General features: G+C 38.2%; 1 protein-coding gene across 5 annotated transcripts in view; it reads left to right on the plus strand.

Moving 5' to 3' along the window:
* Window positions 1–13,560, plus strand: part of GRB14 (growth factor receptor bound protein 14) — a 128,139-nt gene that overhangs the window by 53,765 nt on the left and 60,814 nt on the right. For 3 of the 5 annotated variants that reach the window (XM_070804068.1, XM_070804081.1, XM_070804084.1), the window contains exon 3: window positions 11,330–11,359. The exons of 1 other annotated variant lie outside the window; for it this stretch is intronic. In XM_070804068.1, coding sequence (XP_070660169.1) covers window positions 11,330–11,359 — 30 coding nt within the window. Of the gene's footprint in view, window positions 1–4,975; window positions 5,536–11,329; window positions 11,360–13,560 lie in introns of those variants that run through there. One more of the 5 variants, XM_019971756.2, reaches the window with a different exon arrangement.

Here is a 13,560-nt window from a genome sequence, read left to right on the forward strand (position 1 = left end):
CTGTTCGTTTCCAAGGCAAACCATTCAATATCACAGTAATCCAAGTCTATGCCCCAACCAGTAACGCTGAAGAAGCTGAAGTTGAATGGTTCTACAAAGACCTACAAGACCTTTTAGAACTAACACCCAAAAAAGATATCCTTTTCATGATAGGGAACTGGAATGCAAAAGTAGGAAGTCAAGAAACACCTGGAGTAACAGGCAAATTTGGCCTTGGAATATGGAATGAAGCAGGGCAAAGACTAATAGAGTTTTGCCAAGAAAATGCACTGGTCATAACAAACACCCTCTTCCAACAACACAAGAGAAGACTCTATACACGGAAATCACCAGATGGTCAACACCGAAATCAGATTGATTATATTCTTTGCAGCCAAAGATGGAGAAGCTCTATATAGTCAGCAAAAACAAGACCAGGAGCTGACTGTGGCTCAGACCATGAACTCCTTATTGCCCAATTCAGACTTAAGTTGAAGAAAGTAGGGAAAACCACTAGACCATTCAGGTATGACCTAAATCAACTCCCTTATGATTATACAGTGGAAGTGAGAAATAGATTTAAGGGCCTAGATCTGATAGATAGAGTGCCTGATGAACTATGGAATGAGGTTCATGACATTGTACAGGAGACAGGGATCAAGACCATCCCCATGGAAAAGAAATGCAAAAAAGCAAAATGGCTGTCTGGGGAGGCCTTACAAATAGCTGTGAAAAGAAGAGAAGGGAAAAGCAGAGGAGAAAAGGAAAGACATAAACATCTGAATGCAGAGTTCCAAAGAATAGCAAGAAGAGATAAGAAAGCCTTCTTCAGCAATCAATGCAAACAAATAGAGGAAAACAACAGAATGGGAAAGACTAGAGATCTCTTCAAGAAAATCAGAGATGCCAAAGGAACATTTCATGCAAAGATGGACTCAATAAAGGACAGAAATTGTATGGACCTAACAGAAGCAGAAGATACTAAGAAGAGATGGCAAGAATACACAGAAGAACTGTACAAAAAAGATCTTCACGACCCAGATAATCACGATGGTGTGATCACTGACCTAGAGCCAGACATCCTGGAATGTGAAGTCAAGTGGGCCTTAGAAAGCATCACTACAAACAAAGCTAGTGGAGGTGATAGAATTCCAGTTGAGTTATTCCAAATCCTGAAAGATGATGCTGTGAAAGTGCTGCACTCAATATGCCAGCAAATTTGGAAAACTCAGCAGTGGCCACAGGACTGGAAAAAGTCAGTTTTCATTCCAATCCCAAAGAAAGGCAATGCCAAAGAATGCTCAAACTACCACACAATTGCACCATCTCACATGCTAGTAAAGTAATGCTCAAAATTCTTCAAGCCAGGCTTCAGCAATATGTGAACCATGAACTTCCTGATGTTCAAGCTGGTTTTAGAAAGGGCAGAGGAACCAGAGATCAAATTGCCAACATCCGCTGGATCATGGAAAAAGCGAGAGAGTTCCAGAAAAACATCTATTTCTACTTTATTGACTATGCCAAAGCCTTTGACTGTGTGGATCACAATAAACTGTGGGAAATTCTGAAAGAGATGGGAATACCAGACCACCTGATCTGCCTCTTGAGAAATTTGTATGCAGGTCAGGAAGCAACAGTTAGAACTGGACATGGAACAACAGACTGTTTCCAAATAGGAAAAGGAGTACGTCAAGGCTGTATATTGTCACCCTGCTTATTTAACTTCTATACAGAGTACATCATGAGAAATTCTGGGCTGCAAGAAGCACAAGCTGGAATCAAGATTGCTGGAAGAAGTATCAATAACCTTAGTTATGCAGATGACACCACCCTTATGGCAGAAAGTGAAGAGGAACTCAAAAGCGTCTTGATGAAAGTGAAAGTGGAGAGTGAAAAAGTTGGCTTAAAGCTCAACATTCAGAAAACGAAGATCATGGCATCCAGTCCCATCGCTTCATGGGAAATAGATGGGGAAACAGTGGAAACAGTGTCAGACTTTATTTTTCTGGGCTCCTGAATCATTACAGATGGTAACTGCAGCCATGAAATTAAAAGGCGCTCACTCCTTGGAAGGAAAGTTATGACCAACCTAGATAGCATATCCAAAAGCAGAGACATTACTTTGCCAACAAAGGTTTACCTAGTCAAGGCTATGGTTTTTCCTGTGGTCATGTATGGATGTGAGAGTTGGACTATGAAGAAAGCTGAGCGCCGAAGAATTGATGCTTTTGAACTGTGGTGTTGGAGAAGACTCTTGAGAGTCCCTTGGACTGCAAGGAGATCCAACCAGTCCATTCTGAAGAATTGATGCTGAGGCTGAAACTCCAGTACTTTGGCCACCTCATGCGAAGAGTTGACTCATTGGAAAAGACTCTGATGCTGGGAGGGATTGGGGGCAAGAGGAGAAGGGGACTACAGAGATGGCTGGATGGCATCACTGACTCGATGGATGTGTGTCTGAGTGAACTCCGGGAGTTGGTGATGGACAGGGAGGCCTGGCGTGCTGAGATTCATGGGGTCGCAAAGAGTCGGACACGACTGAGCTACTGATCTGATCTGAAAGTTAAATTAATAATTAGGACGTAAGATAAAGGACAGTCACTAGGAACACTTGGAAAGGATTGCTGAAAAGTGGACTCCTCTGATGTTATTAAGTGCAAGTGTTGTCTCATTAGTCTTTTCAGCTTGTTGACTGTGAAAAATATATGTAAGTTTTTTTTTTCTAAAGATCTTTTTGGGAACAAAGAGTCACAAAACACCACATTTCACCCCTCATGGTTTTCACTGAAAATTTGTAAACTTTAATTTTGAACAGTTCCTATTGTACCTCAGCAGTTTGTTGTCTCTTGAATGTTTTTTAAGAACAGGTATGTTGCACTGCAATGAATATAGAGCCCGGATGATGTTTTGACTTGAAGGATTCATTTTAGTGTTTAAAAAGTTTGTGTGATGTAAAACAGCATCTCTAACTCTCCGTTCGCCAAGACTTCAAAACTTGCAGTCAGCTTTGAGAAGCTCCCTCTGTGTCTCCATCAGTTATCAAGTTCTGTATATTCTTGTCTGCTCATCACTTTTCAGAGCAAATGTCATTTCCTCCTTGAAGCCTGTCACGATGGTGCACCCCTGGTACTTGGCATTTAATCACAGTGAGACTCAGTCCATTACTGAATGTAATTTTTTTTTTTTGTTCACCTCTTTTTAAAAATTTAGAAAATTTTTTTAAATTGTGTTTTTATTTTTAAATTATGAAAATATGATGACACATTTACAGAGACTTGGAAAATACAGAACAAAGTTACATATGTGATTTTTCATTTAAAAAATGAGTGTCTATTCCACTACGAAGTGGTGACCATACCTTATTTATCAGGGTGTGCCTACCACCTAACTCACTGCCTAGCACATAGTAGGCACTTTGCCTCAAGATTTAGTGGAATGAATTACTTGGATTATGGTCGAAACATTTTTGAGACCAGAGATAACGCTTCTTTGTAATATCCAAAGACTAAATTGAGAAAAGAAGAAAGAAAAATTATAGATAGTAATCTTGAAACTATGTAGTTACAGAGGGCTTTGTTATTGTGCGCCTGCCAAAAAAGTGAGTCAAGGTTAAACCAAAATCTTTTCCTTCACAAATGGTGACTTCCCTCTCAATACTAGGAGAATTTTTGTTGGTAGTTTTTATTTTAAAAGACCACGATATTGATGAACCTATTTAAAGGGAAGGAAAGGAGACACAGATGTAGGGAATGGACTTTGGACACAGTGGGAGAGGGAGCGAGTGGGGCAAATGGAGAGAGTAGCATCAGCATGCATACACTGTTGGGTGTCGAGTGGATGGATGGTGAGAAGTTGCTGTGTGGCACAGAGAGCCCAGTCTGGCTCTTGCTGATGATCTGGAGGGATGGGATTTGGGGAGAGGAGGGAGTCTTAGGAGGGAGGGGATATATGTGTAATTATGGCCAATTTGCATTGTTGTGTGGCAGAAACCAACTCAACTTTGTAAAAATTTATTTTTTAAATTAAAGAAAAAAAAAGACCATGATAACCCTAATAGGATAGGAATCAAATGCATGCCCCCAAATTAGATGACTGTGACTTTTTTATTAAGTGAACTCCCCCTACCCCTAACTACCATTGTGAGCCATCTGTGTAGGATTTGAAATTCAAAGTAGGGAACCCTAGAGTTTGTAGTGTCTTTTGAGGAGTATGAGATCACCATGCATATAAAACACACCCATGTGAACCCTGCCCAGTAGCAGCTAGACAATGAGATGGAAAGTCTGTGCCTGAGTTGCTGAGAATCTTCCATTTTGCCTTGTTTCTACAGCAACCACCTTGTGATCGAGTGATGAGGAGCTCCCCTCACGCTAAAGACCGTGCATCATACCTCGTGTCCTGCGTGAAGGGCATTGAGCAGGTGCTTGTTAAGGAGTCAGTCCAGAAGAGATTTTATAATTATAAAAACTAGATTAGTTTTAATATTGTAATACTTTTTTTGTCATTTTTGAGTGTTTCTCTTACTCTTCATTTAGACTTCATTGACAGTTTTCTCATTAACCAGAAATGGACCATTCTCCAACCCTCAAAAATACTGAAATACAATTTTTAGTTATTATAAGACAAAAGTCAAAATGCTTGTTAAAATTTTGAGAATGCTTTAAGCATGATTATTGTTTAAATGCTTTGAATTAAGTGAAATATGCTCAGTTACACAGATCTGTGCTTTTAAAAAACATTAGCATTTCCAATTCATATGTTGTAGCTTAATGCCCCATTTATATTTAACATTATTATTTAGGTTGATTCTTAAGGTTGTATTTAACAGGAATATTTAAGTGTGTAACTTCAAGGGTAGCTGAAAGGTTCATAACAAAAAATTTTAGCTGCTTAGAAGATGAAATGCCTAAATATATATAAAAATCCTTTTATTATAACTTGTAAATGAACACTTTTGGACCGATTCTAACTTCAGCATTATTTTTTTTATGCCTCTTATAACATGTTTCAATCGACCCATTTATCACTTTTACGAGTAGCATAAGTAAATTTAGTGCATCTGCATATTTATACACTTTAAATAGACCAATGTAAACAGTTTCTTATCTGCCATATGTTGAAATGTTTTAGTAAAGACATAACTGCCTAGTCAACAAAGAATGGCATTGAATTGCACTGTTTTGGAAAAAAAAGTTAAGTGAACTAGATGGCTGTTAATCTGGTTCTTTAAATATCATAAACAAAAGTATCAGAATGTGTTTCCAAGGACAAAGGCTGAGTTTTCTGGGCTTTGATTGGTCGCTGCCTTGTCCTGTCCCACAGCCATCCTTAATTGGCTTTGGGTAGATTGGAATCACATAAGCAGAGTGACATTTATTACTTTCCTAGTTGTTTCTTTGCACTGAGCCCCGAGATTCCCAAGGAGAAACTATAAAAGATTTCTTTCATTTCGTCCATGATCTACGGGAGGGGATCCCTCTGAGAAGAACAGGCATGAGTCTGAGTGCAAGAAGGGTCACTCTGCCCGCAATAACGCCCATAGTTCTCCAGAAAAGGGTATGTGACTTCTGCTTTTTTCTTTTCTTCTTCTTGCTTTTTTTTTTTTCCTTCCTGTAACTGTGTTTATTAGCGTGTTGGTCACTTTCGTTACCTATCCTGAGAGGGGCTAGAATTCATTGAGGCTGTAGGTGATTAAAGGACAGATTATTGAAATTAGACGAAGGGGGAAAAAAAAGCAGGGCCAGCACATCTCTGTTGTAAAAAAGCTCCTGTGAAAGCAGTTTGGTCTCAATTTCAGGGCATTGTGATTTAGAGACTGTATTGAAGCTTTTTCTTTCTTTTTTTCCCCTTCTACTGTAACTTCAGGCCTCTTTGCTTTTAGTTCAATAGGCAATCTGCTAGCTATTATGTTTCATATTTGTTTACTAAGGAGCAGTTTCTTTGTTTCACTATAATTCATAATATATCCATCTTCATTGTTGAATGGACTGTGTAATTGTTTTACTATTTAAACATATGGCACCAGTTAATTCGCCTCCACTTTTCTACCCATTTCTATTGAGTTTCTGCTTTCTTGCTTAAGAAAAACTTTCCATTTAATTACCCTGTGAAAAGGCTTTCTGTTAATTATTAATGCAATCGATCCCTTGTGTGCAAATATTTTGTCTATTAGTTTTTTTGTAAAGTTTATTCCTATGTCTCACTCGCTGCATTGTACTTCATAAGGTAATAAACACAACACATAATGTAGCATTTAAGTAAAGCTGAATATACTAAACTTCTCTTGGAAATGCACCAAATAAGAAGCATGTATTGAAATCCTTAAAGTATCAAATCTGTTGTATAAAAAAAGAAAGCACCAAAAAACATTTTGGCACTGTAATTTTTGAATGATTTTGGTGACTCTAGAAACTGTAATGTTATTTCCATACCTAACTTTTAATGGTTAACTATCAGTGTATTTCATTAAGTCAGATGTCATGGTTTAATTTATTTGAAAATGACAAATCTTACAATTAGAGTTTTTTTTTTTTTCCAAGAAGTGTCTCTTTTTATTGTTCTTAATTTATTTTCTTATCCAATTGACTACTTATTCACCAGGGACATTTTACTTGGCAGTGAAATAGTATATGATAATTTTGCCAACATTTGTTCTTATCTTTCTTGATGTCTTTCTCTCATCTTGAGCAAATTTAATTAAAAATATTTTGCTTTGAGCTGGAACTTTTATTTTGACTTAGACTTAGTAGTGTATTAATAATGACTATATAGATTTCTGAGTCACCAGGGATGCGAAAAGATATAATAGCATATATCATATCTATGTCCTTATGTTTGGGTTCTTCTTTATCCAGTTAATTTTTCAGTTTGGATTAACCAAGAAACTTTCATCGTATGGTATTTTTTGCATGACATGTTGGTGTGGTGGAAAGCATGCCACCTGGATTCTCCATTTCCTAGCTGTATGACCTTGGGCAAGTCACTTAAACTTGGCATCATTACCTCGTCACCTATAATATAATTGTTGAGAGATTTTCATTAAGTGCTCTCTTCAGTCTTATTTGTGTCTATAATTTTGTGAATCAAGTATTTGGATTTTTATAACTATAATAAAATATTTAAACCATTTCTTATTTTCTTAGTGTATAAAATATTAGAAAAAGATGCTGTCATCTTCAAGTATTTGGAGCAGTTAGTCTAGGGGAAATTGGTGTGAGTAAATAACATCCAGCTCTGATTGGTAAGTAGCAAAACAAGATTACTGTGATTATAATTAATATTGAGTCTGAGCTGCCAATAGATATATCATTGTGATTTCTCTTGGTCTTTTATAATAAGCTTGTAGTCAGGTTTCTATTATAATAATTAAATAAGTCAAAATTCCCTTTGCCCAAGTCCATGTTATTCCTTTCCTGTGAGAACACATATTAGATGTTCATATAATTTAGCACATCATTTGCTGAAAATATGTAATACTATTTCTTTCTCCCAACATTTTAATCCCTAGAGGACCCATTGTCTGTAAGATTGTTCTCAAAATCTTAGTGTTGATCTTATTTTAGGAACTGTGTGTTTTTCTGACTAAAAAATATCCATCTGTTCTGGTCACACCATGCCTTTTTTTCCGCTAAGATAGGAAATTACTCCGTACTTGTAATTAACTTGTCATTTCTATATGCACCATAATTTAGGATGATACAAATTAATACAAGCATTTCTCAAAGTATTTGGGGGGCAGCTCTTCCTTTTCCAAAGAACGTAGGTATTTTTTCCACAGGTTTGGCATAGAATTTGCTCATCCTGAATGAGTGGTGCTTGCAAAATAATTTGCCAGCTGGAACCATAATGATTTCAAAGGCTGAGGACATTTCTGAAAATGCCTAATAGTGCTAAGGAGTCAGTTTCTTATCAGCAAGTGCATATGATTTAACTGGGTATAAGATCTCCTGAGATGGATTGAGAACTTGAACTTTAACATGGCTCATAGTATGGTATGGGTCTTTTTTGTAGCAGATCAAAGGTGTTTTGATCTTTGAGGAATAGGATATTTGTGTGGACTCTCTATGAAGTAAATTGGCAAGAGCATTTTACTTTCTCTAATTCTATTAGGATCTGATTTCCTTGATTCTGGTTAGTACTTAATCAAGGTTCCAGCGAAGAAAGTTTCATCATCTCTCTCAGAAATGATCACATCCTCATCAAGTGTGTTGAGTGAGTTCTTTACCTCACAGCATTTTTCTCAGATCACTACTAGGTTATGCCTTTTTTGTTCCGATGAGAAGACTGAGTCTCTTGGGTGTTGAGTGACTTATCAGGCAAGGTCACTCAGAAGGTCAATGGCAAAGCTAGAAATAGAATCTAGGTCTTGTGACTTCCAGTGTGCTTCTCTTATTAGATACATGTTACCTCCTGAATTAATATGTTAATGAAATTGCCTTATGGTGTGTTTAATTGCCATTCAGCTTCTAGTCTGAAATTAGCTCAGACAAATCCTTTCATCTTCCTCTGCACCTCCACCAACTCCCATATGCTCTAGTGTAGAAAACATTTTATTCAGAAAGCAATTGTGAGCAATAAAATGAGTGTGTGTGTGTGTGTGCATATGTGTGTGTGTTTGTGTGTGTGTGTGAAAGAAAGAGCGGGGGAGAGGAGAATGGAGAGAATGAGAGAGAGAGAGAGAGATGGAAAGGCAATTGTACCCAGTGCTCTAATTGGGTTCATTACATCAAGAAACTATTTTAAGGTCCCAGAGAGTTAACAAAAGACTGAAGCATTATAAGGCTTACACTAAGTGCAATATAAAATTCACATTCTTTTTATAGAAAGACTGCAAGGTCAGAAGGCCAGATGTCCATATTTTGATTCTGTGGGTAGAAAGGGTTCTACCTCTTTCAGATTAAAATCATTTTGCAAACTGTGTTTCCAAGCATTTCTACATTCTTTATCCATACTACAATTACAAGAGACTTTCAAAAGCACACAAAATTCTAACATGTCTTCCAAAATCTCAGAGAAATAAGAGATACTTTTTAGAATATATTTTTCATAAGATTCAAATCATTTTGAAAATCCAAAATTGATGAATATAATATGGAGCAAGGCCATTTACTAAACGATCCAGTTCCCCCATTGTACAAGACAATAGTTTGTTATACTCATTTCTCTCCTCAAACAATTAGAATTATTGCTCTGAATTTCTAAAAACAATTTTATAAAGAACGAAAGAATGTAGATCTTCATGTCACTATTTTGCCCAGAAACTTGTAAATACGTGTGAAGTCAGTCCAGGCGTACGTAGCACTCACTGTGCTTCAGGACCTGGATCCACAAGCGTCTCCCCAGCTTCCTATGAAACTTCCATGCAGCACGTGGGTTTTCTCCTTGTGCTCCAAACAGCCTGTGCTGTTTGTCCCTCTGTACTTCTGCACCCTGACTTATGCTCCATGGCCTATAGACAACTCCAGGATCCTGTTTGTTTTCCCAAAGGCTATTGGCTGTGTCCCAGCTCAGGCTGTAGTACCATCCTGAAGCCTTCTAAGACTCATTCTCATCACATCTGTCTTGATGATGCCTTGGCTCAAATGTCAGTGGCTGTACCTTTATTACTCATTCCTCAATTCAGTAATGCCTGCTCGGTGACATTAGTTGCGTTATTACCTTTTATGATATTTAAGTCTTATTATCTTATCCTTAGGTATCTGAAACTTTCTGACTTTTCATATTTGACTTTTAGTTTTCTTTGTGGACCTCGTATATCTTTTATATATCTTGCTCTGTTTGGTTTTCAAAATTTGGTGTATTTTGTTTTATAACTAGATTTTACGCTTTGAAGGAAAAGACTCTTTAAATAAAGTGCTTTGTCAGTTGCAGGCTGAATTTAATTTCATGTAACCGGAAAACTCAAATGACAGTGTATTAAACAGGGGAGAGATTTATTTTTCTTTCTCTTTACAAGAATTGGTCCAAAGCTAACTTAGCCTTCCTGCAATGTCCTCAGGCAACCAAGCCCCTTGCTTTCTATCGTACCATCCTTAGTGTGGGTGCCTTTTCCTTTTATGGAAAGACAATTGCAAATTGCTAGTCATCCGGCTCACATTCCTAGCATACAAAATGGGAGGAACCAAGGGTATACAGGCTACTTCTGTCAGTTATTAACGGGCCACCAGGGAATAACCAGGAGCTTCTGCTCACCACTTACTGGCCAGGATCGTGTCATGTGGTCTGGATCCAAGGGAAGCCTGGCAATATAGGCCTTGAACTCCACACGCTGCCCTTCTCATCAGAATCAGGAGATAGGGAGGATGGTTCTTTGTGGGCAACTAGCTGTCAAGTGCCTCCTACATATAAGGCATGCAGAAAATGTTTATCCCTTAGATTTTGATTATTGTCATGCGAGCTATAAGATATGGTTATGCTTTTTGAACAAATATATTTTATTGCTTGATTGGAGACAGTAAAAATTTAGTAAGTGGGGAGAGAGCAGATTTCCTGAGAAGGGGAGGCTAGTGGAGATCATAGATGGTAACTTGACTTTAGGTGGGTGCCTTGCTTGAAAGGTGGTCTTGAAGTGGTAGTGAGTACTGTTTTTGCTTATTTGCCTGGAGTTCTCATTCCTGCTAAACCTTAATCTTTCTTCTGTCCTTTTAATTTTTATACAGGGTAACAGAGTTGCATATTCATGCAGGAAGGGTACCACATAGATGAATGGATTTTGTGTTTTCACAGAATGTTTCTTTTCCCTAAAAGTGTGCTTTTAGGAAGTGTGATAGAGTGGAGATTCTATTTTAGTCAGGAAATCCTGAGTTTGAACTCAGCTCTGTCACTGATCAGTGTTGTGACTTGAGGTGTCTTCTTTTTAAACCTTTCTAACAGTCAGTTTCTCTGTCTTGGGAATGATGGTGCTTCCTCACAGAGCAGTTGTGAGGATTAAATAGGATAAATATTTAGAAGTACTTGACATGTAGTAGAAGCTCAACAAATGTGAATTTCTTTTTTTTCCCCCCTCATCTGGCATGTGTTACTAGTTTCATAAACAGTTTAAAATCTGCCTATTAAAAATGGTGGTGGTGGGGGCTCTATCCTGTTAAGTAGGTATCCAAAAATTTTTTTATAACAAATGAATCAACCAAAAAGTAGTTGTCCTTGATACAGTGCAGCCAGGGAACAAAAGACAATATGTCTCTCAAATTCTTGTTCCCTCTGGTTACTTTCTGAAATGAAGACTCTAATTTGAATTAAAAAAATTCATCCAACTATTATATGCTGATGAATATTTTTTTAAAAATCTGGGAATATAGATTTAAATATAATAAGATAGGTATTTAGATAACTTCTCCTTTCACTCTCCTAGGGATTATCCATCAGGGACTTCCTGAAAGAGGTAAGTTGTACCTAGTGTTCAGACATTGTCTCAGTAGACAGAGGGACATTACTGGACTGTGAGCTATATGCTGATAGGGGCTGTGTCAGTTTTGATCATCTCTACACTCAAGTGCCCAGCACAGGGAATGTATAAAGCTGAGATATAATTCCTATTCATTGAATAAACACATTTTTAAAAAAAGTAAATTGGGCTTTTTTGATACTGACCTGTTATTAGGATTTCGTTCTTTATCTTTCTGTAGCACTCCTTTCCTTTTCCCTATGTTCCATACCTTGTGGTGAGAAGTCATGCACTCAGGGCCCATTTTAGCTGGTCCACCCTGCTTTTTCATGAGCTCTGTTTCACCCCAGCGCCCACCCCCCAGCTTGTTGCCCTGGGCAGTTTTGAGCACTCCCTGCCATCCACATACACCAATAGAAATAAAAGCAGCTATACAGTGTTCAGCACTAATTTCACGGTCTCTTTAATCCCCTTAACAACCCTAAAGGATTGGTGGGCAAACGCAGTCTGGGATGAGAAAAGTGAGGCTTGGAGAAGTTACCCAAAGCACACTGCTAATGAATGATGAGGCAGGACTGAGCCCAGGTAAGCCCTGCCTGCACAGGGACTGCCTGTCAGAATTGATTGGCGCATGCAGGCTGCAGAGCGGGCTCCACCCCGAAGCTGCCAAGCCCTTGCTTCTCACCTGTAGTCTGTGCTGTACTGTGCTTAGTCGCTCAGTCGTGTCCACCTCTTTGCAACCCCGTGGACTGTAGCCCGCCAGGTTGTTCTGTCCATGGGGATTCTCCAGGCAAGAATACTGGAGTGGGTTGCCATGCCCTCCTCCTGGAATTTTCCCAACCCAGGGCTTGAACCCCAGTCTCCCGCGTTGCAAGCAGATTTTTTGCTGTCTGAGAGGTGGATTCTTTGCCATCTGAGCCACCAAGGAAGTCCAGGAATACTGGAGTGGGTAGCCTATCCCTTTTCCCAGGATCTTCCCAACCCAGGAATTGAACTGGGGTCTCCTGATCACAGGTGGATTCTTTACCAGCACAGCTGCCACGGAAGCCCACCTGTAGTTTACTCATTGGACAAATCTCACCTTTTTTTTCTTTACTCGCTCTGTCTTTTGCCTTCCTAGTTATTTTTTCCTTGATGTGCACTCAATCTTGCTTCAAAGATATAGTGATCAAACCATATGAGAGAGTTCATTGGACCTCAGTAGAAATCTCTTGGAACTTATTTTGCTTTCAAAAATGTATTGTAGTAGTCACTATTATGAATGGAGTGCTATGAGTTTGCTGTCACTTTGCTCATTTTACAGGATGAGGAATTTAAGACTCATAGTTGATAAGCTGGTGGTCTAGGATCTGATCACAGAGCACATTTTGGGAGTCTACTATGGCCTCAAGCCATAGTCTGAACCTCTGCACGAATGAGGGCCATACTTCGTATTAGTTTGCAAACTACAATGTCTGGTCCACTTTTGGCAATGAAAGCAGATTAAAAATAGCTGGGCTGATTAACAGTCTAAGACTCTTGCTCGGGGCCGGTCTTCGGGCTGACTCTCCTGGCCATGCCTCAGCGCCCTAAGCCAAATCTAGAAAAATAAGAATCTCTTTTTGGCAGAAAACAAGAAGTAAGACTTTTGGTTATTTCAGTTATTAAGCTCTCTGAAAGGATAAAGATTTTCTACTCCCAAAGGATATTAAAAATGCTTGCTCTTAAGACAGTTTCAAAAGAGGGATTAAAAAACCATTTTGGCAAAACAGCATTGTCCTGTGTTGTTTATAGCTTCCTAATTGGACTTCACATTTGGATACACACATTCAGTTGTGTCTGTGAAGATACCAGGAGTTTTATTTTATAGTTTCAAAAGTCAAATTAGTTGGGGTAGTTTTATCAGGATTTGAAGAAAAATTTTGCCATGATATTCCAAATGCCAAGGAGGATCTCAGCTTGAGTTCCAGGAAAGGGGACTTTATATTATATACCACCAGAAGTGACATATATATATACATATATGTGTGTGTGTGTATATATATATATATATGTATAAAATATATACACACCACCCTACACCCCATCCCTAACCCTTCTTATTAAAGATTTAGACATGATTTATCTTAAAAATTCAAATAGTTTAGAATGTTTAAAAATAGATTTAAATTTGTTAGAAGCTTACAACTATTTTAAACAGGACCTCTATCAGTCAGTTC

The sequence above is a fragment of the Bos indicus genome, chromosome 2, assembly GCF_029378745.1.
Source record: "Bos indicus isolate NIAB-ARS_2022 breed Sahiwal x Tharparkar chromosome 2, NIAB-ARS_B.indTharparkar_mat_pri_1.0, whole genome shotgun sequence".
In the NCBI taxonomy this organism is placed as follows: Eukaryota; Metazoa; Chordata; class Mammalia; order Artiodactyla; family Bovidae; genus Bos; species Bos indicus.